The 27,898-nt window shown below is 32.7% G+C and overlaps 1 protein-coding gene across 1 annotated transcript; it reads left to right on the top strand.

Annotated features, from left to right (window-relative positions):
- Nucleotides 1-14,077: 14,077 nt before the first annotated feature.
- Nucleotides 14,078-16,823, top strand: LOC139876437 (transcription factor MYB48-like). The gene is made up of 3 exons (XM_071863745.1): nucleotides 14,078-14,240; nucleotides 14,448-14,577; nucleotides 16,202-16,823. Exons 1-3 carry the CDS (start codon nucleotides 14,111-14,113, stop codon nucleotides 16,722-16,724), a joined length of 783 nt encoding a protein of 260 aa, XP_071719846.1. The 5' UTR covers nucleotides 14,078-14,110; the 3' UTR covers nucleotides 16,725-16,823.
- The last annotated feature ends 11,075 nt before the right edge of the window (nucleotides 16,824-27,898 follow it).

Below are 27,898 nucleotides of genomic sequence, written 5' to 3'. Positions count from 1 at the left end.
ATCAATAAGAACGGGACATTTCAGAAGGAGACCGACAAAATGGAGAAACTTGCACAACTTTACATCAATGAGATCGTAGCCCGATACGATGTACCTTTATCGATTATCTCCGACCGAGATGGCCGTTTTGTTTCCAGATTTTGGCGTACTTTACAAGAAGCATTGGGAACGCGTTTAGACATGAGCACCGCATATCATCCTCAAACCGATGGGCAAAGCGAACGCACAATTCAAACTTTAGAGGACATGTTACGAGCTTGCGTGGTTGATTTTGGAAAAGCTTGGGACAAGCACTTACCTCTCGCCGAGTTCTCTTACAACAATAGTTATCACGCGAGTATTAAAGCCGCACCTTTTAAAGCACTATATGGCCGAAAATGTCGTTCACTTCTTTGTTGGGCCGAGGTAGGCGACGTGCAAATCACCGGACCTGAACTCATTTACGAAACCACCGAGAAGATCGTACAAATCCGAGATAGGCTTCGGACGGCCCGGAGTCGTCAAAAGAGCTATACCGAAAAACGACGCAACGACCTTGAATTTCAAGTCGGTGACCGAGTAATGTTAAAAGTCGCACCTTGGAAAGGTGTAATCCGTTTTGGGAAACGCGGGAAGCTAAATCCGCGGTATATTGGTCCTTTCGAAATCTTGGAGCGTATTGGAACCGTTGCTTATCGTTTAGATCTTCCGCCTCAATTGAACTCCGTTCATCCTACCTTCCATGTATCTAACTTGAAAAAGTGTCTTGCCGAACCCGATATCGTCATCCCTCTCGAGGAACTTACTATTGATGACAAACTCCATTTTGTGGAAGAACCGGTTGAAATTGTGGACACCTCCGTCAAGACGTTGAAACAAAGACGAATTCCGATTGTCAAGGTTCGTTGGAATGCCAAAAGAGGACCCGAGTTTACTTGGGAAAGGCAAGACCAAATGCAAAAGAAATACCCTCACTTGTTCCCGGTTCCGGAAACGCGAGATTCCGAGGAAGCAACAACGACTACTACGCCTACTTAAATTTCGGGACGAAATTTCTTTTAAGGAGTAGGTAATGTAACATCCCGCCTTTTTCCGTTTACTTTTCCGTTATACTATTTGAAACTCCGTTATATGTTTATAACATCTCCCGTTAATACGCGTTTTAAATTATCTCGTTTAGGTAATTCACGCACCCGTTTCCAAAGTTGAGGGACTAAGTTTGACAAAGGAGCAAAGAGGTGACTAGGTCAAAGAGTCAACACTCTTCCTCCTCCATTCATTATTTCTTTTCTTTTCCATTTTTCTCTAATACTTTCACAAATTCTCTCAAACACCACTTCAAGGATTCATCATCCAAATCAAATCGAGCAAGCATCCATCTAAACAAATTGCATATTCGAAATCCTCTCATCTTCCTCTTCGATTCCATACCGATTTCATCAAGTTTGGGTAACTTTCTAAAATTACTAGATTTTGTGTTCTTGATGTTTTTAACTTATAAAGTTGTTAATTAGTGTCTATGGCTCAAGTCTAACATGATTATATGATTTATATGCTCGATTTCGTTATTTGAAGTAACTAGCTTGAATATGAACTTTGGTGTGTTTGATTTGGTAAGTTGGTTGCTTAAATGTTGTTGTTATGGTAAAGTGCAAGTATTAAATGTGTTACTAGTAGCACTAGCTTCAATTTGATGTGTAGGTTGTTTTAGAAAACTTCATAAACTTGATTATTGGTTTTGGTGGATTTGGGTTAGGGTTTGATGAATTTGAAATGAAATTTTGATGCTTTGAATGACATGAAATGTTATTTGTAAGTGTTAGGTTGTATTGTATGCTTGATCACCTTCGAAACGGCATATCATTCATGTAAATTGGTTGCCGAATCATCGAATTTCATTTATGAACTTGAGTGCATTTAATGAGGAGCTTTGAATGTGATTTTGGTTGTTGTAAAAGTAAATGTGATGGATGAAATGTGTTTAGTTGTTTTCCTTGTCAAAATACCTTTCCGATGATATAAGATACATGCTTTGGTTGTTTGCGGGTCATAAATGGTGATTGGTTGAAGTTAGGTTCGTGCATAAAACATAAAAACTGAAAGAATTCTCTGCACAGGTAATGGCGCGGCGCGCCATATACCCGCGCGGCGCGCCAAAGTGGTCTGTCCAACTTTGTCGATTTTCGAATAATGTTTGCTATGCTACGCACCTCCGATTCACATGTAACTTGTTCTAACATGCTCATATATGATGAAAAACCTCAGAAAAATAGTTCGGGACCCGACCCGAACGTGTTGACTTTTTCGTTGACTTTGACCGACCAAAGTTTTACTTTTTGTCAAACTTAACCAAATGATTATGCAACCTTCCTAACTTGTTTCTATACTTGTATCTTGCATGAAACTTGACAATTTGATTTCACATGCTACATAATCGAGTCGTAACGAGCCATAGGACTAATTGAACATCTTTGACCTTTCGTGTTTACCATTATTGATACGACCTATTTGTTTAGGTCAAGACTAGCTCTATTCTTTGCACACGTTACTTGTCGAAGTACTTATTTACTCTTCCGCTCAAGGTGAGATCATAGTCCCACTTTTACTCTTTTGCACTTACATTTGGGATGAGAAAACATAAACGTTTCTTTTTACTAAGTGAACACAAGTACAGGAAAACAAACATTCTACATACGAGTTTGAACAAAAATCCTCAATTCGATTATCATTAGTTACACTTGCCGGGTGTAAGCGAGAACTTATGTTATATGGCCATATGGGTTTGACAAACCCTCATTCAAACGGTTCGCTACCGTTTACGAATGAAATGTATTTTCGAGAAACAGTGTATGTTCTAACACTATTGTGATGGGATTCTATGGAAGGAATGTTAAGCATTGATAATTGGGTGCTCGTGAAACAAACTTTTAGAATGTATTACTATTTATCAATGATGCAAATCTTGTGGTTCGACTTACTTTTACATACTTACTTACTTAAACCTATGATTTCACCAACGTTTTCGTTGACAGATTTCTATGTTTTTTTCAGGTCCTTGAACATTAGGTGATACATGCTTCCGCACTTTCTTTTTGATACTTGCTTTGGATGTCGAGTATACTTGCATAGTTGGAGCGTCTTTTGACTACTTTAAACTGTGTCGCACGTGTTTCATTTGTACTTTAAACATTGTTATGTACTAGTTATGGAAACTACTTTTGTAAACTTTGAAACATCCAAAATTATGAAATGAATGCGACATATTTTCGGTCAAACTTTGTCTTAAGGACTTATGACCATGTAATGGGACCTACGTAGACGGCGCCGTCAAACATGATTTGGTCGGATCGCTACAGTAACGTCCCCGATACATTTGACCAAGTCATTGTATTACTTAATAATGAAATTAAACCGACAAGGACAGACACAACTTGTCATGGGGCAAAACTTGAACGTTTAGTCTAAATATCACGCATTGGCATAACTTTTTGATCCTGCGGGAGATCAACTTTACAAACTAAATCTTGTAGTCTAAAACAACGACAAACTTTTTGTTAAACCTATGAACTTCACTCAACCTTTTTGGTTGACACTTTAGCATGTTTTGTCTCAGGTGCTGTTTGATTCAAGCTCTTATACTTACCGCTTATGTGATGCTACTTGGACATAGGATCAAGAGATATCGCATTTATTACTTATGCATGTGAACATTTACGATATTGTTATTCCTGTCATTGTAATGACATTTCGTTTTCCGCTGCGTACTCATTAAAGTTAAATTCATCATTTAGTATTGTTCTCGTTTATTATAATATGTTGGTATGTTTTGATATTAGTGACGTTCCTTCCAGACCCTATTGGGAGGACGTTACAGATTGGTATCAGAGCATAACCAGGCTGTTATAGAGAACCAGGATTGCATTTTTATGTGTGCCTTACTTGTTAGCTAGGGTGCCTTAGTAATCTAGGAAACTATAACCTTTCCTGTCTTAGAATTAAAGCACTTAGGATTGCCCCATAATCTTAACGATTATGCTTAAAGATTCTAATCAAAATATCCTTCCTAATGTTAGGATGTCTAATTATCATTAAACGACCAAAATGAATCTTTTCATGCCAACCGAAAAAGATACTGAAAGGTCTTCCACAGAAAGACCAGTCCAAAGTCCACCTTATGACTTTGGTGGTCCTCCCTCACCAAATTATAGCCCAAATACTACTCTAAAGTTACATGGGTCTCCTGAATACTATCCAACCCCAAGGAATAAAGACAAAAGGAAATGTCTTGAAGAAACTGGGCCGTCAAAGAAAAGATCCCGATCTCCTTCCTACGATGAAGTTAATGCCAAGTACGAGCTCATGAATCTGCGAAAAACTACCGATGACCTTATTCACCATATTGCAAGGATCGATGCTCAAATGAAGGAAAAAGACCTAGCGATCAAGAAGCTCATGGAGGAAAATGCTGAGCTAAAGAAAGAGATTATATACATACATTTGTTTTATCCCATGACCGATGTGGACTTTTGGTTTGCACCCTTACAAGAAATGCCCGATGGGGGAAGCAATATCTCTCCTACCTAAGAGAAGATGTTGACTTTAGATTGAAGATGGAGGAAAACCGCGTGAATAATCAACTTTCTATGAGGGACCACAAGTACCATGTAATCAACAATGATGTTTCCAATCTTTATGATAACATCGAGTATCTTTATGAGGAACAAAAGGAGAAGAACGACAAGTTTGAGAAGTTTATGAAGGAGGTTGAGGACGAGAAGAAGAAATATGAAGACTACTTCAATCTTAATATTTCCTAGTTATTTTCTATCTATGCAAAGGCTAGGCCTTAAAATATTTCTATCCCCGAATCGTGTAATAAGAAGGCTTGTTTAAAGCCTTGTTCTTAATAAAATAAAGTGTTTCATTTATATCATATTCATCTTTATTCCACTTATTTTTTTTTTTCAAACTTATGACCTATCAAGTTTATCAAACTTCTATATGTTATTGAAGATAACGGTTCATCCACAAGCTCCTACTACTACTTCAAACACTCACGTATCTTATGCCTTTATGCATCGGTTTGCGAACCGGAAAATATTATTGGGTTATCACAGTATACGAATTGAAATTCTTTAATCAATATCTGGTTACAAATCTCAACACGTCATACCACCATTATTACATAAATGGATGACACATCATATCTTATCATATATTATCATGTCTATAAACTTTGTCTACCACTTATCCTAAATTTCCTTCGTAAATTACGAAAATCTTTTTGCTATAAATACGTATTCAAGGAGACGAATATATCATTCGGTATTCAATACCCATTTCATATCAAACCCTATTCCAAACATATAATATGAATTTCTCAAACTCTTCAAGCTCCCACGGTAGCATAACCGGAACAAACGAACCAATCAGCCATCATCTATTCTGGATGAATTGGGGATGGGTTCGTAGCCGACTCAATCAATGGAGACAAGAAGAAGGTGATCCCTTCCACCAACCGAATTCACCTCTTGGCGAAGAACCTGAAGCGCTTACCGGCGAACCAGTCCGAAACACCATTTTCTCTCTTCTTTCCAGGGTATCCCGTCACGAATATATAATATCGAAGATTCTAGATCTTATTCACCCCCTTGTTCCAACCACCAATCATCCCGGAATAATAGAAGAAGTCAACGAGCTTCGCGCTCGAGTAGTGGCTCTAGAAAATCTGGTGCGAAACCTACGAACACCAGCAGCAGCACCAGCAGCATAACCAGCATCACCACCAGTACCATCAGTACCATCAACATCACCACTAACAGCATCAGCTTCATTAACAACAATATTCGCATCCCCCGCCTCAACAACACACTCGGTACCTCAAACATCAACATGATACGCCCCATAGATACCAAGGAATATTAGCAATAAAGAGTTAAGATGTATTGACTCATTCTTCGTGAAGAATTATATATGTATACCTTATATATATATATATATATATATATATATATATATATATATATATATATATATATATATATATATATATATATATATATATATATATATATATATATGATTTGGAACAATAATAAATCTTGTCGTACTAAGCAATTACGTGAGAATCTCAACTAGTATGTACTACTTGGTTAATTCATATCACTAATATGCTATGATGTACACCCTTCGCTAATGACTTAACAATTGTTAATCACTGCTTCAGCACAATAAACTCCATTTCATAATAAATCAAGTATAACGATGAATGTATTGATTCATAACTTCATTAGCGAAATATTTCGCAACAATTATGAAATCTCTAAGATTTTGGAGATTATTTACTCTCATTCCAAACCTCAAATCAAATGAGTTTAATATATAATAACTCATTAAATCCATGATTATATCTGAAGAATACATATATGAACGTATATCTTCATAAAGATTGTAAAAACTGTTAATTGTGAAAATATTTTAACGGGTAGGTAATACCCGAGAAATATTTACATCTCACATAAATACACTGTACATTCTTCAATTTCGATTCATAAATCATTAATTATACTCACTGCCTTCACTGTGATACACAATCATTTTCATACAAATTTAATTACACATTCTGAAATTAACATACCAGAATTCAAGTAAAGCTTTAGCAGGTGTTATCTTCCTAAAGATCACTACATTCATGAATTATATTCATTCGTATTCTATGATGAATTATCACATCAAACCACCGAAATTATCATCAACAACGCCTATTCGTTAACCATTAGATCCGTTGACGATTACAATCAGCGTTTAATCATCTAAAAAATAAAATTTCTTGAAACCATCTCGGATTGATAACCAATGATTCAGATATGGTAGCATTAAATGCAGAGGAAACAAAAGAATTTTCCACGTCATTGGAACTAAGAAATTCTGAGATATCACTGTATCTTTTGTTATAAATATCCTCTATATTTCTGAAGATATCTTTATAACGATTCTTTTCAGCAATTAATTATCTCTTTGCGATATCTTTATCACATCATAAAGGAAACTCTTTTAGTTTCTATATTCTGTAAAGTTCAAGTTTAAATTATGAATGATTTGAAGTAGTGTTTGGAATTGAAGCATGAGTTAGTATAATATAATGACGTCAGGCCAACGTGATTATATTACAGTAAGTCATGCTAAATTTTTAATGGAAGATGATGATTCATAGACTTTATAATCATCATTTGCCATGTTACACGACTCTTATCTATTTAAACTCTAAACATATCAAGAAAATATTTTTCTTGATAATTCTGTCTTTTCCGGATATTCTGGTAATATGACAAATCAAATCGTGCTATTACCTTTCCTTCTGCTTTGAATATCATGATCATTCGAAACTTCATACCTACGAATTCTGGACCGTTACTTGCTTTACAAAAGCATGAAGCTTCGACATATAAGGGAAAATATAAATCCCGATAACAACACTGAAATTACAAACCGTGTATATCAATGCGTATAGCAATATAAAGACACGGGAGAACTAAAAACACAATAAATCCTAGAGCATAGTAGAAGTAAACAGACTCCTCTGGTGGGAGCAGGAAAAGAAGGATGATTATGGCGATAACCAATATAATGTCAAAGACAAGAACTAGATTGAGCATATTAACAAAACTTTTGGAAGTATGATTTGAGAAAGAAAGTATATAAGTGGTGAAGATAATGAAACGGAAGAAACTAATTTATAGCAAGAATTCCAGATACAGCAATCGAGGCAATTCACCGCATTTAATTAAAGAAAATCCTAATTTCCGTAATTACCGGAAAATCAAATCTTATAAAGATTTCGAAGATTTCTTTAATTCCTTGAAATCCGGAAATCAATCGTAACTACGTCAAAAGTTAAGGCGAACATTTAATTTTCTCATTTACTCTTATACGATAGCTTCGTTTATACTCTTTCTATAATCGAGTTACTTTATCCATATTATTTAATGTCGATAAAACTCTAATTCATCATTCTTGTTATAAAGAATGACGATCTCTATCAAATTTCATGACTATGATTTTCATGAACTCCTCTCTGTTTTGTCTGCCTAATATTGCAGCATAAACGCTCAAGGTTTTAAATGAGCTCAATATTATTCATAACACATTTCATGTATCCAATTTACTGAAATGACTTGCATAACATCATCATTTTGAATGATCTCTGCATTAATGATAAAATGCACTTCGTAGAAGAACCTATAGAGATTATGGTTTGTATGAATTAAACGCTTGAAACAAAACAATATTCTATCCTTTGGAAAACACGCAAGGCCCCGAACATACCTGGGAACGTGAAGACCAAATGAAACAGAAATATCCCTATCTCTTCTCAACCGCTGATGCATCCGAGAAGTCTACCTAAAACTTCGGGACGGAGTTTTTATTAACGGGGAGGTACTGTAACAACCCTCACTTTTTGACTTCTAAATTACTAAATTAACCCTAGGGTTATATGTCTGACTATATGTATTAAGGGTTGTTATATACAATTAAATATTGACCGAATAGTAATTTTTAGTCAACAATGTACGCTTAAATAAATAATATATTATTAATTTATATAATTTGACATAATTTAACTAAATATATAAACTTTGTATCACTTTTATTATTTAGTTAATGTATTATATATTTAACTATATAATAAATCCAATTATATATCAATGTAATAATATTTACAAACTTACTAAAACTATAGTTTAATAATTAAAATCATAATTATTATTAAAAATACTAAATACCGAATTATTTATTATTTTTATGCAAAATTTGTATTTATTAATTAAATAAAACAAAAATAAAAAAAATAAAATATTATTGACAAATATTCTTGGAAAAGCATTAAATCAATTTGTTTATTTATATAAAAAAAATCCTTAAAATAAATGAAAAAAAAAATAAATAAATAAATAAATAAATTACTTTTTAATTAAAAATTGTAATGAAAAAACTACTTTTATTATTTTATTTTGTGCATTATCCCATGACCTAACATTTAATATTTTTTTAATTTTAAAATCCCATTAAGAATTAAAATATTTCTTTTTATTTTAATTATTTTATTCTTTTTACCTATTTTTTTCAAGTATAAATACCCCTCATTTCTCATTCAAACTCACATCAAAATTTCTCTCATTCTCTCTTTGAAGAATTACTACTAGTAAGTATTCTTTTCTTACTTTTTATTTTTTTTACTTTTTACTTTTTACTTTTTACTTTTTACTTCGGTTATTATTTTTACCGAAACATGTAAATAATGTTATAAATTATATGCAATTAAAAATAAAATAAATAACATGTATACACTATTACTATTACTAGCACCTATAACCTACTACTTATATTGTAACATAAAAACATTTTGGGATATGTATTAGAGATGTATAGATCTTCGAACTTTCTTGACGAATGGTTTCTATGAGATTCTAGGCAGAGGGTTTGGATTTCCGATTTAAAGGGTCCTATGGCTCAAGCCCCTAGATCTAAATTAGCCATTCGAAGGGAAAGGGGTGATTGGAAGCTTATCTAATATGACAAGTATCCTAAAATGGAAAACACTGATAAAAGTAGAAACTCTCTAGTCATAGAAACTTAGTAAAATAAGAAACTTTCTAAAAATGGAAACTTTATAAAAATAGTAACTTACTAGGAATAGAAACTTAGTAAAACAAACTATACTTAAACACATACTTAAACTTAAACATGGGCAAAACACTTAACTACTCTTAAATGTCAATAGGTTGATTTTCCTGCTCACTCGTTCAACTCTTTATTCCGAGGAATAACTCTCTCTCTCTACTTACTAAGGTGAATTCATAGCCCCTCTTTAATTGCTAGCAAACTTACTTACTTTTACTTGGGGTGAGACACATGCTGTTTTCCGACTAAGTCCCTACAGTGATATTTTTAATTGCTGCGGCATGCTTAATTATTGGGGGTAGGCCTATCGGGAGTAACGTCCCCGATACATTTGACCAAGTCATTGTATTACTTAATAATGAAATTAAACCGACAAGGACAGACACAACTTGTCATGGGGCAAAACTTGAACGTTTAGTCTAAATATCACGCATTGGCATAACTTTTTGATCCTGCGGGAGATCAACTTTACAAACTAAATCTTGTGGTCTAAAACAACGACAAACTTTTTGTTAAACCTATGAACTTCACTCAACCTTTTTGGTTGACACTTTAGCATGTTTTGTCTCAGGTGCTGTTTGATTCAAGCTCTTATACTTACCGCTTATGTGATGCTACTTGGACATATGATCAAGAGATATCACATTTATTACTTCTGCATGTGAACATTTACGATATTGTTATTCCTGTCATTGTAATGACATTTCATTTTCCGCTGCGTACTCATTAAAATTAAATTCATCATTTAGTATTGTTCTCGTTTATTATAATATGTTGGTATGTTTTGATATTAGTGACGTTCCTTCCAGCCCCTATTGGGAGGACGTTACATAAACGGATATACAAAGTAGTAGTAATGAGACAACATTCAAAGAGAGTAAAAAAGTAGCATGCTGAACAACACATACCCATGTTACACGAAACACATCTAACACATTGACATACATATATACATACATACAGAATACATGAACATCATTGCAGAATCAATAGAAGTAATTTCTCGTCTTGAACATTGATTGTTAAAGAATTTAGATTATAGCTTGTGTTTACAGTTTGGGAAGGATAATTGGATACAATTGAAAGAATAAAAACATTTACCTTCTGATCAAGAGTGATCCATTCATCAGCTGAATCATCAGTGACCGTACCTCCAATAACTATATTTGTAGTTTGTTCAACTCTTTCTACAGTCTTTGAAACTTCTGCACCAAACTCCTAATAGTTAGTCTACGCATCTTAATCACAACTTAAGTAGACAATGAAGGTAGGTTTTCATTATTACAACATTTAACTCGAACAACCACCTTCGATCCCTAATTGCTACTGCTGTGTTTTGCTACTGCTGCTGCCTTTTGTTGCTGCTGTTCGGCAACCAATCACACTAAAAAACGCATGAATTTCGCTGCGGTTTGCTCATGTTTTGCTGCTGCTGTCTCTGCTTTGTTGCAGCTGTTCGGCGACCAAAACCCACCCATAAAAGCCTCGATTTCTGCTGTTTTTGTTGCTCGAACACCCCTCAAAAACCGCTGCTGTTGCTGCTCCTTTTGTGCTGTTGTTGCACCTTATTTTTGCTGTGACCGAGATCCAAGCCCTTGACTTATGCTGCAATTTTTCCGTCAAGTTCCAAACCATCATAGATGATCAACCATTTCGCTGAGCAACTAATCTCTTGTATTGATACTGAGCTCTGTATTTTATGCTGCTTGAAAGCGAGAGAAGTGAGATAAAGTTAAGCAGATAGTTATATTTTTTAATGAAGAGATGAGAAGTACAAATAATCGAATTTCACCTCAACTACCAAATAGTCATAAGAGTTATCTTCATCAACAAAACCATAATTAATTAGCAGCTTTGAGTTAGGTTGTGGCCCAAACCTACATAACATTTGTATAATAATGAATATCAACAATGTGCCTTGACATTACATGATCTTTTCAAACATAGATTAATCCAATCAAACACTCTGCCCACTGAAATAGATGACACTAACAAATCATAATCGGCAAAGAGATATAGATATTTTTAAAACTAACTCATCTTATTTAAGAATCGATAACATGAACCGTAATTTCATATTAAAAGAATTAATCGATAGCTTTCAGTTCATTATAGAACAATACTCATCAATGATGTAAACGAATTTAACGTTCAAAAATGTACAGGATGAATACCATTATCGATTGTGACAGCGGAGATGGTGGCGAAGATGGTTACAAAGGCGATGAAAGTGATGCCGACGGATGGAGTTTTATCACATCAAACCCTAATATTTACCCCAAATCAACAATCGATTACAATTTTGGAACGAAACCTTTAGATCAATATAAACACATACTAACCTCTGAATTCGATTTTGGTAACTGAAAATTGCCCTATTTTTCTTTACGAAAGAGAACTCCAATGGTGAACCTATTTTTTGAAATTCGTCCGAGTTTACGAAAGAGAACTCCAATTTTGTGTCCCATTTTGACGGTTTGTTTATTAATTGAATCCTTTGGTATTTCTGTTGTTTCTTTATCTTTTTTAACATCAGTTACCGCTTTCAATCTTTATAGGCTCAAATTCCTTATCGGTTTTTTCGATCTCTGTGGGTTTAGTTTCAACAGTTTCTTGTTTCTTTTCGTCAATTTCAGCTTCTTTTTTTATAGCAGTCTCGTCTGCATGAACCGATTCTTTTTTCTTCAACAATTGGATCATCTTTCTTTCCTTCACTAACTTCATATTCTTTCACAAACCACTTGCTCATCTAGATTCTTTTTAGCAATCTCAACAACGTGGTTAACGATATTTTATACTGAAATATAGGAAACTTATATATCAGCTTTAAAATAAAAGAGATTTTGAGTATTTAATAGTTTATTTATTACTGGTGAACATTATGAGAATACCATTTGTTCAAAACTATCGAAGTTAGACTCATTCAAGCATTGTTAAAGTTCCTGATTACGATCTTGAAGCCATTCAAAAAACTCAAAGTTAGTACTCATAATCTATCATGTTTACACAAAACATGCTGTTTTGGGCCAGCCTATACATATTGATCTTTAACAATATTATCAATATGTAATCAAAACGACACTAACCATAAAAGGCCATTGAACAATCAAAACCCCAATACCAAATATTTGAGCAAAAATATTTATATGAATACATAATAAGCATATTAAATCAATATCATTATCTGAATAAATTCTATGAGACCTAATTTCAAATTCAGATTAAATAAAAAGACAGCAAATCAACATACCTGATATTAATGATGTAGAATAGCAACAACACTGAAGAACCCTAATAGAATTGAAGAAATCGATTTGATAGTATCGTTGGTGTTGAATACGATTTGCGATTGCATCTGATACAGATAGAATTGAAGAAATCGATTTGATTGCATCGTTGGTGTTGAATACGATTTGCGATTGCATCTGATACAGAAAAAAACCTAAACAAAATTTAATTAGGTATATAGATAGAACTCAAAAGAAATAAACGCTATGCACCCGATTGTCTCTTATACGGAATCATATTGTTGCTGATGATGAAGAAGTATCCGATTTTCATAGATTCGATCGTATAGATTAATCAGTTGGGTTTCGAATTCCGGTTGAATCTGGCCCTATTTTTCTTGACGAATGAGAACTCCAAAGGTGAACCATATTTTTTTAATTCATCCGCGTTTCTTTTTCTTAAGAGGGGTAATTTGGTAATCAAATAAACCAAGGTCAAGATTATGAGGTCATAATCCAGATTAGGTAAAATTTAATGGTCTAGATTAGTGGTTATTAATTAAATGAATGGCTAAGATTAAATTTAGCTTTTTAAAATGAACTATTTTTAGTTTTATTATTATATATAGAATAGATGTGGTCATTAGCCCGCCTTTATAATATAAACTTTTGAATTTTATTAGAATATATTTATTTTATCTTTTCTATTTTCAATTTAATAAATGGCTTATACTAATACTTGAAGTTCCTAGAGTAATTAAAATATGTCAAAATATTATGTTATTAGATATATAGTATAAATCATTTATTGTTGAAAACGATCTTTGTCTCAAAATGAGAGTTATCTGTACTGCCAAAATAAAATTTAAGTTATCAAACAAAATTATTTTTTACAGCACACATAATATCACTATGATTATTTTTTCTAATCTTTTGATCATGTCTTGGGAGTCATGTTAGAATCCAATATTAGATTTCATTTGTTACAATGAGTACGCCATAATTAGAAAGATTAACGGCTAGAATAGTTTCTAGCCGGCACGTGCGCAGCACACGTCGATGCATTTTGCTTTAAGAGTTAAAAACATTATCACAAAATTCCACTCTCCACTCTATGCCCACTAAAACCAAATACCATATACGACTATAAATATCAAACAATTGGTGCCCAGCACTTGCAAACACAATACACAAAAAGCTTCATATTCTACAAAAAAATAAACATGAATAATATAGATCAAGAAGATGAAAACTTAAGAAAAGGTCCATGGACCGAACACGAAGATGTTCAATTGGTTTTTTACGTGAACATGTTCGGTGATCGACGATGGGATTTCATAGCAAAAGTTTCAGGTTTGAAGGTGGCGGGAGATAGAAATAGAAATATCAAATATTAGGTTTAGTTACCTAGGGTTACCATATTTGTTCAAGGAGAAAGCCAAAAAAAATTATTTTTCTATTTTTCAAAAAAAAAAAAAAAGATTTTAACTTTTTTCACTTTTGTTTTACCCCAAACAATTTTTTGGGGGAATTTTTTTTGTGAAATTTTACGTATATCAGGTTTAAAAAGAACCGGAAAAAGTTGCAGACTAAGATGGGTGAATTATCTTCATCCTGGCTTGAAAAGAGGAAGGATGACTCCTCAAGAAGAGAAGCTTGTTCTCGAGTACCATTCTAAATGGGGAAATAGGTTTGATCTTTTTATTTTGATTCCAAATTCCAAATTAATATTTTTAATAATTATATCTTAATATTGTTTAATTAGAGTATAATCATGTATAGTTTTGTTCCTTGTTCTATATTCTTTTTAGATGACTGCCCATCATTCTATATTGTATTAAAGTTTATATGCTGATTCATTCATTAGATTAATATGCTATGGTCCAATTATTCTTTAATATAATAAGAAACAATTAAGTTTATTTAATTGATTTTAATTTTTTCACGTACAACAAAGTGTAAGATGCTATAAGTGATGGATTAAAAGTGTATATACATCACAAGTAAAGTACTATATGTGTATAATTGGACATTCAGTCATTATATATATATATATATATATATATATATATATATATATATATATATATATATATATATATATATATATATATATATATATATATATAGGGGCAGGATCAATGGGGAAGCGGGGAAAGCAAAAAAAAAAAAATTTTTTCAGTTTTTTTTGGAATTTTTTTTTCCGGCATCAAGATCACACGAAAATATGAACATTTAGAAGACACACTTCGTGATGAAAGTTATTATTTAGGCGGAAAAATGATCGACAAAAATAACATTCAAGATAATATTGTTCATGAAGAATATGAACGTTTTTTTTCTTCATGTTTTGTGAAGTAAAATTTAGCCCGGTTTAGGGTTTAGGGTTTGGTGTTTTGGGTTTATGGAATAAACCCAAAACACCAAACCCTAAACCCTAAACTCTAAACCTTTCGTGTCAAAAACTCAATCTAAATCCTAAATCTAAACCCTAAATCTAAACCTAAACCCTAAATTTCTAAACCCTAATATCTAAACCCTATAAACCCTAATATCTAAACCCCAATAGCTAAAACCTCAACATACGCTCGAAAAACACGATAATTGTTATATATTACTTCTTCGAGCGTTTTTCCGCCAAAATAAAAATATTTATCACAAAGTGTCTCTACTAAATGTTCATATTTTCATCTCATCTATAATATTCGTGAACAAAGTTTTTTCAAAAAACGAAAAAAAAAAAAAAGTTTTTGCTTCCCTGATTGGTTACTTCCCTCTCTTGATCCTACCACTATATATATATATATATATATATATATATATATATATATATATATATATATATATATATATATATATATATATATATATTATGATTTGCAAGGATTATCTTTATAAAAGCTCTTTCATGCTAATAGTACATATTTTTAGATTGCAGTATAGATATATGAAATTTCATATGGAAACCTAAATATACTTTATGATTCTAGACCTAACCATGTTTGTAGTTTGAATAAATACCTTTATTGTTAATTTTGATGATATATACAATTTAAGAACCGAGAACGGCTAAAATTTTTCATGATTATACTAGTCGGGAGGGGGATTATTTACTCGGATTTATACGACCTAATCGCGTTATCTCATGATTTTTTTTACCCTTTCCTTAGTCACCCCTACACATGTTGTCGATGTCTGTTTAACATGAGACTTCTTATAAGGATATTAGTACCCTAGTCATTGTTAATTTTTTAATTTTTATGTTCTAGATTAGTTCTCTTAATACCAACATAATACCATGATTAATAATGCAGATGGTCAAGAATTGCTAGAAAATTACCAGGGCGCACTGATAATGAAATCAAGAATTATTGGAGAACTCACATGAGAAAGAAAGCACAAGAGCACAAAAAGTGTATTTCTCCATCAACATCGTTCTCCAATAGTTCATCAACATCATCAACTTGTACTAACGATCCAACGGTTGATTCAATGCCCATGGATGAGACTAAAGAACGAAGCTTTTACGATACCGGTGGAATTGAATTGGTGTCTTGTGCCATAAGCAAAAGTAACAATAATAATAATACCATGACTAAGCATAATAAAGTTAATAATGAGGAACAAGAGGGGATTTATTCGATGGATGAGATATGGAAAGATTTAGATTTGTTAGAAAATGAAGGTATTAAACCGGTGTTTGATCGTTATAGTAATGGTGTATCACCTCAAGTATGGGATTACTCACTCAATAGTTTTTGGATGATGGATGGTGGACAACAAGAGTTTAGCACAAATATGTTTTTCCCGGCAACAAGCGAGCTATTAACTGGCTAATTAGGTTATTGATTATTAATTTGATGTCCATATATAGATGTCATAAATTTCAGTTAGTACTTGTACATATCTTGTGGTGATGATGTTGAATTATATGTTAATTAACACTACAAGAATATGATCCTTTAGGGAGGACAAAAGTCCTCACAATAGGTGCAAAAGTCCTCACAATAGGTTTATTGTGAGAACTTGTCCTCACAATAGAGTCCTCGCTATAGGCCCGACGCAATAGGTCAATTGTGACGACTATGTTCACGCTATAACATTTTTAAAAGAAAAATGAAAATGAAAATGAAACGTTAAATACCTATTGTGAGGACAATGTCCTCACGATAGATAAATAATTAAAAAAACCATCATCCACAAAAATACATAAATACAAACATAAATACATACATACTTACATATACAAACATAATTACATTAATACAAAAAAAAATTTGTGGGAACATGTCCTCACAATAGGTTAATTAATTTGTTTTTTCAAATGGAAATCGTGTCCTCGCAATATTCCTATTGTCAGGACGTGTCCTCACAATAGGTAAGCTGTAAATGAATCAGAAAGCTGTTGTATTTGCAGCTTATATCCCAGTTTGTCGGGTCGTTTTTCCAGTTTCATGATTTCCAGATTATCAACAATACAATATTAATAACATCAACATCGTCAATATCAACAACTAAATAAATAACGTTATATATCATTAAATACAATATATAGTTTTGCATGTTAAAAATTACAAGTTTAAAACTTCTAATTCGAAAACTAAAAGTTTAAAACAAAATAACAACCTCGGAATAATACATTAAACTTTCTAGTCCTCGTCATTGTGCCTTCAATGCCTTCACCATTTTACGGAGTATCACATTTCTTCTCTTGACGGTACTAATTTTCCCAAGCACTGACTTTACCTATGTAGGTATAAATATCTATACGTAAAACACATATACAATGAGGACCTTTTATTATATTTTACGTTCTAAGTTAAAAGAATTACTTGCGTCTTGTAGTTGAGTCACTCCCTTCAACAGGATAGTCCCATATCGCGAGTATTGATTGAACCGACCATCAATGAGGACGGAAACATATATGAAGAATCGAGAATGGTATGATGTTCAATTCGACTCATCCTCGACATCATCCTCGCTCCGAGTGCAGTTAAAAACACAAAAAATACTCAATGTTAAATACATATTTACATACATACATACTTAAATACAACGAAGAGATACTTTATTACTTACAAACATAATGGGCCGACCTAGTAGCTGCGAAACCTGAATGACATAATGAAAATTTTCAACAACAAATGTTAATGATAATCAATTCATGATATTCTTGTGCTACATACATACCTTAAATGATGATTTGAACGTGACTATAAGGGATCACCTCATTACCACCATGATATTCTAGTGGTACATAAAAAATTAAAATACAAGTAAACAAACTCTAAGGTGATCCAAACAACATAAATCAAAAATATTAAATAATACATATAATACATACGTATAACCAACATATAAGTAAATGATACATGCTATTTTCTAAGTGATATAAACTACACTCAATTCATTAGTTGATTACTAACTAGCTAACTTACCATTTGTTTTAGCCATAAGCTCCTAGAAACTAACTAATTAGAAACCTACTTTAATTTTTACAATATAAACATAATCTTGTTAAACTAAGGCTCAATCAACACAACAAGATCCTAAATATGTTGTAGTGCTTAAAATAAGTTTAGTCACCAACTAGTTAAACAATTTTAATGGTCAAAATCAATAATCAACAAAAAATCAACTTTCAATATTAATACTTAATACAAGCACTTCTTATGATTTAACATTTCAAAGCTTCTCATAATAATTAAACTATCATCAAACAAACCACTTTATTCAAAATATGAAAATTTTCAACCAAAAACAAAAGTCTACAAAATTTGACCGAATCATTCTTGCTAATTCATATAAAATCAAGTGAATAGCTTTCATACAATGCATTTACAATCATATAGAGCATATGTAGCAACAAAGATTATTCGATTTATCAAAGAAACTAGCAAGATTTTAACTAAAACCTTAACTACATAAAGTAAAGGAAAAATGACGATTACCTCAAATTTTGTGGATTGAAACGTGAAATGAATGGTTATAATAGATTAGGGATCGAAAGGGTTTGAGATTAAGCTCTTATTCGTGATTTTTGGTGAAGAAATGAATGATTTTGGAGGTTTATCTTCGTCATTTTACGGAGTGGGTTGGGGTGGGGTTTGATGATGAAAAGTGAAGAAAATGTAAAGATGCTTGATTTTTAAGGTAACCTATTGCGAGGACACCTATTGAGAGGACATGTCCTCACAATATGATATAAATTAATTTTTTTAATCTGACTTTTTAAGTTTGATTTTTTCAGTTCCCACCAAAATGAACAAAGTGAGTATTTAATTTTTTAAGACTTCTATTGGGAGGACATGTCCTCACAATAGGCTATAATTATTATTTTTTAAATATATTTTTCTAAGTTTGATTTTTTCGGTTCCCACCAAAATGAAAAAAACCCTAGTATTTAGTTTTTATATATTACCTATTGCGAGGACATGTCCTCACAATATGGTATTTTTATATTTTTTAATTTTTTTTAGACTACCTAAAGGCTTATCGGACGATGTTAAGGCTTATCGGGTGAGCGTATGGCTTATGGGACGAGTGTATGGCTCATCGAAGGAGCGTATTGATCATTGGACTAGTGTATGGATTATCGAATGACCTTTAGCCTCATCGGATGACCTAAAGGCTCATCGGACAACCTTAAGGCTCATCGGACGACCTTAAGGCTCATCGGACGACCATAAGGCTTATCGTATAACCTCAAGGCTCGGCGGATGAATGTATGGTTTATCGGACGAGCCTAAGGCTTAACTGACGAGTATAAGGTCTATCGGAGGAGTCACAGGCTTATCGGAGAACCAAAATCTTATCGGATGAGCTTATAGGTATAGGATGATCTGAAGGCTTATCGGACAACCTTTAGGCTCAGCAGATGACCTTAAGGCTTATCAGACGACATTATGGCTTATCAGGCGACCTTAAGGCTTATCGGACGAGTGTAAGGCTTATTAACAGAGCTTAAGTTTTATCAGAAGAGCGTAAGACTTATCACACCAGCATATGGCTTTTCGGACAAGCCTAAGGCTTATCAGATGATCCTAAGGCTTAGCGGTGGAGCCAAAAGCTTATCGGGCGAGCTTATGGGTATAGGACGACCTAAAGGCTCATCGAACGACCTTAAGGCTCATCAGATGACCTTAAGGCTCATCAGATGACCTTAAGGCTCATCGGACAACCTTAAGGCTTATCGTACGAGCTTAAGACTCATCGGATGAATGTATGGTTTGTCAGACGAGCCTAAGACTTATCGGGCGAGCCTAAGCCTATCGGAGGAGTCTAAGGCTTATCGGAGAACCAAAATCTTATTGGACGAGCTTATGGGTATAAGATGACATGAAGACTTATCGGATAACCTTTAGGCTCATCGGACGACCTTAGGGCTTATCAGAACGACATTATGGCTTCTCATGTGACCTTAAGACTTATCAGACACGCGTAAGGCTTATCAGATAAGCTTATGGCTAATCGGATGAGCGTAAGACTTATCAGACTAGCGTAATGCTTATCGGACAAGCCTAAGGCTTAGCGGACGAGCCTAAGGCTTATCGGAGGAGCCAAAAGCTTATCGTACGAGCTATGGGTATAGGATGATCTAAAGGCTCATCGGACGATCTTTAGGCTCTTCGGACGACCTTAAGGCTTATCGAACAACCTTAAGGCTTATCGGACAACCTTAAGGCTTATCGGACCACCTTAAGGCTTATCAGACGAGGTTAAGGTTTATCGGGCGAGCGTATGGCTTATGGGACGAGCGTTTGGCTTATCGAACAAGAGTATGGCTTATCGGATAAGCGTATGGCTTATCGAATGACCTTTAGGCTCATCGGAAGACCTAAAGGCTCATGGGACGACCTTTAGGATCATCAAATGACTTTAAGGCTCATTGGACAACCTCAAATTCTGCCACCACAAATACATATATACTTAATTGTCTTGTATACATCTACAAGCATACAATATTAATTGTCTTGTATACATACATACATACAATATTAATTCTTTTGTATATATACATACATACTTACATATACAAACATAAATACATTATACACACATATATTCATATATATATACTTACACATATATATACTGTATACCGAGCTATATATACATAGACACATTCATACACTGTACTTACAAACGTAGTTACATATACATACATTCATTATAGATATTGTATATGACATTCATTATACAAACACATATATACACACTCATTCATTTATTATACAACCGTAATGTATATGACATTACGCATATACATCATAGATACATATATATGCATACAAACATTATACATACATACATACTTACATATACAAACATAAATACGATATACACATACATACATATATACTTACACACATATATACTATAGACATAGTTACATAAATATATACACACATTAATACATTATACATGTATTAATACATTAATACTTACAAACATACTTACATATACATATATTCATTATAGATGTTGTATATGACATTCATTTTACAAACACATATATACGTACATGCATAAATACATCATTATACATGATTACATATACAAATATTCATATACATATTTACATATACATACATTTATTAAAATTATTAAAAAGGTTAACAAAAAATCTATCAAAGATCAAATATAATAATTTTAATAAAAATATACTTAAAATTTTTAATTACCTACTGTGAGAACAAGTACAAGCAATACTTTAATATATACATACATACATTATACATGCATACGCTAATATAATTAGTTTTAACAAAAAGTATTAAGAAAATGAATTTAATTTCCTATTGTGATGACACGTTCTCGCAATAGGTTGCGCGGGTTTTTATTTTAATTTAGAGGGAACTAAAAATTTAAATTTAATTCGTTTTAATAAAAACAGATTATTTTAAAAAGGTTAGTTACCGATTGTGAGAACAAGTCCTCTCGATAGGTTCCCAGCTTTTATTTGTTTATTTTTGAGGAAACTGAACATTTAAATATAATTCGTTTTAATTATAATTGATTTATTAATTATCTATTGTGAGAACATGTTCTTGCAATAGATCTGGTCAAAAAAAATATTCAACGTTTCTTTAATTTTTCTTCTTTGACTAGAAAAAGAAAATCAAAAATAAAATAAATAACACCTATTGTGACGACAAGTCCTCACAATAGTGTTAGTCAAACTAAAAAATCAACTTCAGCTCATATTTTTGTCATCTAGCTGCCTTTCTGTGAGGACATTAGTGTCCTTCCAAAAAGTGTCGTCACAAAAGGTCCATATTCTAGTAGTGTAAGAGAGTGTGTTTTTGTGTGGAAATAAGTCAATAGCTATTGTAATTAACTACTGTAGTTTATAAATAACTAGGATGTTCTTCACATATCTGTTTGCCAAATTAAATAGAAAAGGAACTTTTGATAAATAATGAAAAATGATAGATTGCATAATGAACATATAAAAATCATCTTATTACACAAAATGCCAATTACATTCTTGTAAATACTCCATATATATTATTTTCTGCAATTGCTCACACTTTCCAAATTAGTTATATGTTTGCCTTTATATATTAATTACTTTTTCCAAAATGGACATTCATACTTCTACTCAAAGATAAAAATATGAAACTGCTTTCACAAAAACATCCAAAAAAACTCAAATGCATATTAAATGTGATAAGGTGATTAGAGATTTTCTTTATGTGGTATGTAAATGCCATGCCCACTAGATGAGACTATGAAAGCACAACTTGTTCATTTGTTATTGAAAAAGTTGATTTATATGAAAATGGAATGATTTGTAGGAGTTAGTTGGATGTTGTAAGAAACTACTATTGAGAAAGGTGACTCCGCTTCTAAGAAATATTTAATTTTTTTTAAAAGGTCATTTTAATGGAAGAAAACGTTCATAAATGAAAAATATTTTGTCAGAAATTTAAAAAATGTCTCCTTATAGGGCCGCCTATAACCCTTTTGTGACTTGAGGTTGTTTTGATGATAGCCTTGGACGGTAGGACATAATCATGTATGTTTGTATGTTTATGTGAGTTCATTATATATTTGTTTGTTGTCACGATGCGTAGAGTTCAGTCTTGAATTCGTCTTTTGGTTTGGTGTGGTGTGGATTATTAGATACGGATAGTATATCTCTTATAAAAATAGATTATGTATAGAATCATAATTGTATTAGGAGTCTATTTCCTATTTAGAATTCCTGACCAAGGTATACTTTGTATATAAATATAGATCAATGAATGAGTGTAGACGCATTCAATCTTAAATTCTATCATGGTATCAAGCCTTTAAACTACATCCTTTCATTCTCCAATATATCTACCGTATTCTTTTTCTATTTTTTTTTCTTTTCTGTCACATATACAGATTCATCCTCTATTCTTCTTCTCTTCTCAGTCAAACAATGGCCGATAAAACCACCTATCATCCCGCCCTCACGGTTACTAATATCAAAAACTTTATCCCTATAATCCTTGATCTAGACACAAGTCAATAATCGACATGGTCGGAACTTTTCAAAATCCACTGTCGGGCGTATGAGGTGATCGACCACATTCTTCCCTCCCCCACCGAAACATCCAGTTCATCTTCTACTACAACAGATGGATCAACCCCAATCACAACACCCCAAACTCCTGCAGCTTGGTCCCGAATTGACTCCATTGTATTACAGTGGATTTATGGAACTATCTCACAAGATTTAGTACGTACTATTATGAAAACAGATTCTACTGCTTAAGAAGCCTGGACTAGACTTCGCAAGATATTTCAAGACAATGAACATTCAAGGGCGCTTTACCTTAATTCACAATTCTCGAATTTGCGGATGGAAAACTTCCCCAACATGTCTGCTTATTGTCAAGAGTTGAAGCTTCTTGCAGATCAACTCTCTAATGTTGGACAACCTGTTGAAAATAGTCGACTTGTTCTACAGATAATCGTTGGCTTACCAGAGGGATATGATACGGTCGCCTCAAATTTTGTTCATCGTACAAAATTACCTGAATTCTATGAAGCTCGGTCACAGGTGATTTTTGAGGAAACTCGCAAAAAACAGAAATCAATTTACGCATCTAAGAATGATTCTGCACTAGTTGCCACCGCTACAGTTCCGCCATCAAATCCCAAATTACCGAACTACAATCAATCGGCCAATCCTTGCCCTTCACAATCGTATCACTCTCCTAATTATCGTGGGCATGGCGGTCGGTCGTATGGTGGCCGTGGCAGAGGTGGCCGTCTCAATTTAACCCCAATTCTTGGTCTTCGCAACAACAACAGAACCACTCTTCAGCTTTTAATTCGGGCTTCAATAACATCAATTGGGCTACCTACAACTATTGGGCTTCGCAATCTTGGTCAACTCCACCCTGCCCATATCCCACCTCTAGCTGGGCTCGGCCAAATATACAACCTAATTATGGCGGGCCTGGTGTGCTTGGACCTAGGCCTAACTCGGCCCAGTCCACAAATTCAACACCTACTGGTTATGCTCCAACCGATATAGACGCAGCCTTTCACACATTCTCACTCAACCCACCCGACGGGAATTGGTACATGGATACTGGAGAGACTTCTCACATGGCTTCGTCCTCAGGTAAACTTATGTAACCATACTTGGTAACCATACTTAACATTTAATCAACGTCACATATTCTCTTTATTATGAAATCTCACTACACCGTACCAAGTGTAGTCACGAAACGAAGTACTGTGCAATCGTTGAATACTGGTCGTCCAGCCCGATTGGGGTTGTCAGGCCCGATAGATCTATCAACAGGATTCGCGTTTACAATACCACATGTAAATAGTAGTTACCAAGCTATTAGGGAAGATATGCAGGGTGGTACAACTCAACGTAGAATTTATTTTAAGTACTTGTGTCTATCTCGTAAACATTTATAAAACCAGCGCATGTATTCTCAGCTCAAAAATATATATTGCAAAAGCAATTAAAAAGGGAGCAAATGAAACTCACCATACTGTATTTCGTAGTAAAAATACATATAACATCATTGAACAAGTGTAAGGTTGGCCTCGGATTTACGAACCTATATCATTTATATATGTTAACACATATAATCGTAATCGAATAATTTATATATATATTTATTAGGGATATCATTTTATAACTTATATGTTTCATTAAAAATATATTCATTCTATATATTTTAAACAAAAATATTGATATAGTTATATTATATGTATTAAGTATATTTTTATATAATATTATTTGTTTTAAAATAATAGTTATATTAATACTAAAATAATGATAATAATAAAATAATAATTTTGAAAATTTTAATAATATTGGTAATGATAATAACATTAAGAAAATTATACTTTTATTAATAATAATAATTCTGATACTACTGATAAAATTAATAAAAATGATAAAATAATAATGATACTTATGTTAATAATAATAATGATAATAATAATAATAATAATAATAATAATAATAATAATAATAATAATAATAATAATAATAATAATAATAATAATAATAATAATAATAATAATACTTATATTAATAATCATAAGGATAATAATGATAATACTTATTTTAATAATAAAATGATAAAATTAATAATAGTAATAAGCAATAATAATAATAACTATACTTTTATTTGTTTAGCATATTGAATTTAGTTTTTATCATCATATCGAGTTTTCATATAATAATAATTATTATAATAATAATTATAATAATAATATCAAATATTACCTTAGAAGCATTAAAAAGAAATAAACTGCCCAGAACGTGACTCGAACCCACGACCTCACACTAGCCAACACAACACCTTAACCATCTACACTGTCCAATTTTTCTGTATAAATTCATCATTCAGTTGTATTTAACCCAACAGTCCGTTTTCTTTTTATTAAGGCCCAATCATACAAATCTGTTTGAAGCCCAATCCTATTTCGGCCCAATCTAGTGAAATAAATTTACGGCCCAACACACAAAACAGATTAGGCCTACTAGTGCTAAGGAGGTTTTGGCCCAATATTGATTTAAAGATCCAAACAGAAAACAATTAAATCTCTGCAGTCCGTCATACTGTAGCCCAACATGTATACCTCAAGTGTATCTGGCAGGAACAACACGATTTAATATTGCTGAATAATCATCTCACCGAATCATTTATTTATTAAATTTTTGGCCAGCTCTTCAAGTTACTTTACAACCACTAGCAAGAAGAAAAGTTCATTCCCAATAGAAAAAAAATTTATCATTTGTCTGCCATTATGTTTTAACTTTGTCCCACAAATATTCGTTTAACTAATGGGTTGTTTAATATAATAAAATTTATGTAATAGTAGTAGGAAATAAATGGCAATATTTATGTTGGCTTTTGGTATCGATTAGGAACAGCGAAGCGAAAGTATAGCAGCTCACTAGTGATTATTTGCGATGGTAACAGCAGAAATAACATTACTATGATGGTGGTGATTTCTTTGGATGTTGGGTGAAGGTAATGAGTGTGGTGGTGGCTTCAGTGATGATTAAAGGTGATAAATGATGGTGGTTGTTTTGGGTGGTTAAAGTTTATGATAAGGTGGCGGTTTGTTGTTAAAGGTGAAGGATGGTTGATTCATGAAGTTGGGGTGTTGGTTGTGATCTAACGAGAATAGCAAGAAAAAAAAAATAAAGGTTGGCGGTTATAGTGAAGTGGTTTGCTAAATTCTCACAACAAATAATATCTTCTAATCAAATAGCAGTGGTTCACGATGATGGTTATGGTGTGGCGATGGAGTGGGTTTGAGGTGATGATATGAGGCTAGGACATAAAACACTTAACATAACAAATATGTTCCACGGTAATTTGTGGCGTTGATCAAAGGCGAATAAGCATAAGCACGTTTTTACCTTGATGGTAGCTTCGGCCTTTGTTGATAGCGGACACAGATAGATAGCAACCGGAAGTGGATTGTTGTTTAGATTTCTGAGCAGGACACGAAGAAATTAAATGGTTGGCAGGTTTATGAGTTTTGATGATTATGGTGTTTATGTTTACATGATATGCGGTAATGGTGGTGTGCAAGTGGTTGTAGAATGGTATGTTGTGGTATTTTGACAAACAAGAAGAACCCGAAAGAAATTATGGTTACGTAGTGGTCCGTGGTTATAGATGATGGTGGAAAGTAATTAATATTCGACGATTGTTGGTTTTGAATGGTGATGGACATAGTGTACATGAAGATACAAGAAAATGAAGATGGAGATGTTCCTTGAAGAAATTTAGACTAATTGATGACAGTTGTAATGCATGTAAATGACATATGTAGATACATCTTATATGAATGTGTTGTGTTTGTGCATATATAAGATGGAGATAGATGAAAAAGTAACACAGTACACATCCGTGACTCTACATTTCAATCTCACTAATAATAATAATTATAATATAATTCAGAATAAGAACGTGAGAATATAATAGTCATCGCCTTTTAGGGACTGGATTTCGCACTCTGCTATTAATCGGTGGCAGATAAAAGTATTGCAGAAAAATATCATTTTCGAATCACCGTTTATTTTAAAATCATATAAGTTCTATTTAAACTTCCCTAAATAATAATCGAAACGTCAAATGAATATTACAATCAATTAATTATTTTTAATCTACTTATAATAATACATACATATATATAGATTCATAATAACTTAATTATATCGTTTATTATTTTACAACTTAATTTTTTTTACAATCAAATTATCCATTATTATATTATATTTCATATACTTATATATTTACATATATATCTTTTTACAAATATTTGTTCGTGAAACGTCGAGAGTAGTCAAAGGTCAAATAAATCCATCTAAACAGTTCAAAAATTTCAGGACTCAACATTACAGACTTTGCTTATCGTGTCGAATTCATATAAAGATCAAGTTTAAATTTGATCGAAAATTTCCGGGTCATGACAGTACCTACCCGTTAAAGAAATTTCGTCCCGAAATTTGATCGAGGTCGTCATATCTAACACTAAAA

Source organism: Rutidosis leptorrhynchoides, chromosome 11, assembly GCF_046630445.1.
Source record: "Rutidosis leptorrhynchoides isolate AG116_Rl617_1_P2 chromosome 11, CSIRO_AGI_Rlap_v1, whole genome shotgun sequence".
NCBI classification, from domain to species: Eukaryota; Viridiplantae; Streptophyta; class Magnoliopsida; order Asterales; family Asteraceae; genus Rutidosis; species Rutidosis leptorrhynchoides.
The sequence above is the reverse complement of the archived record's forward strand: the minus strand, read 5'-3'. Positions and strand labels throughout refer to the sequence as shown.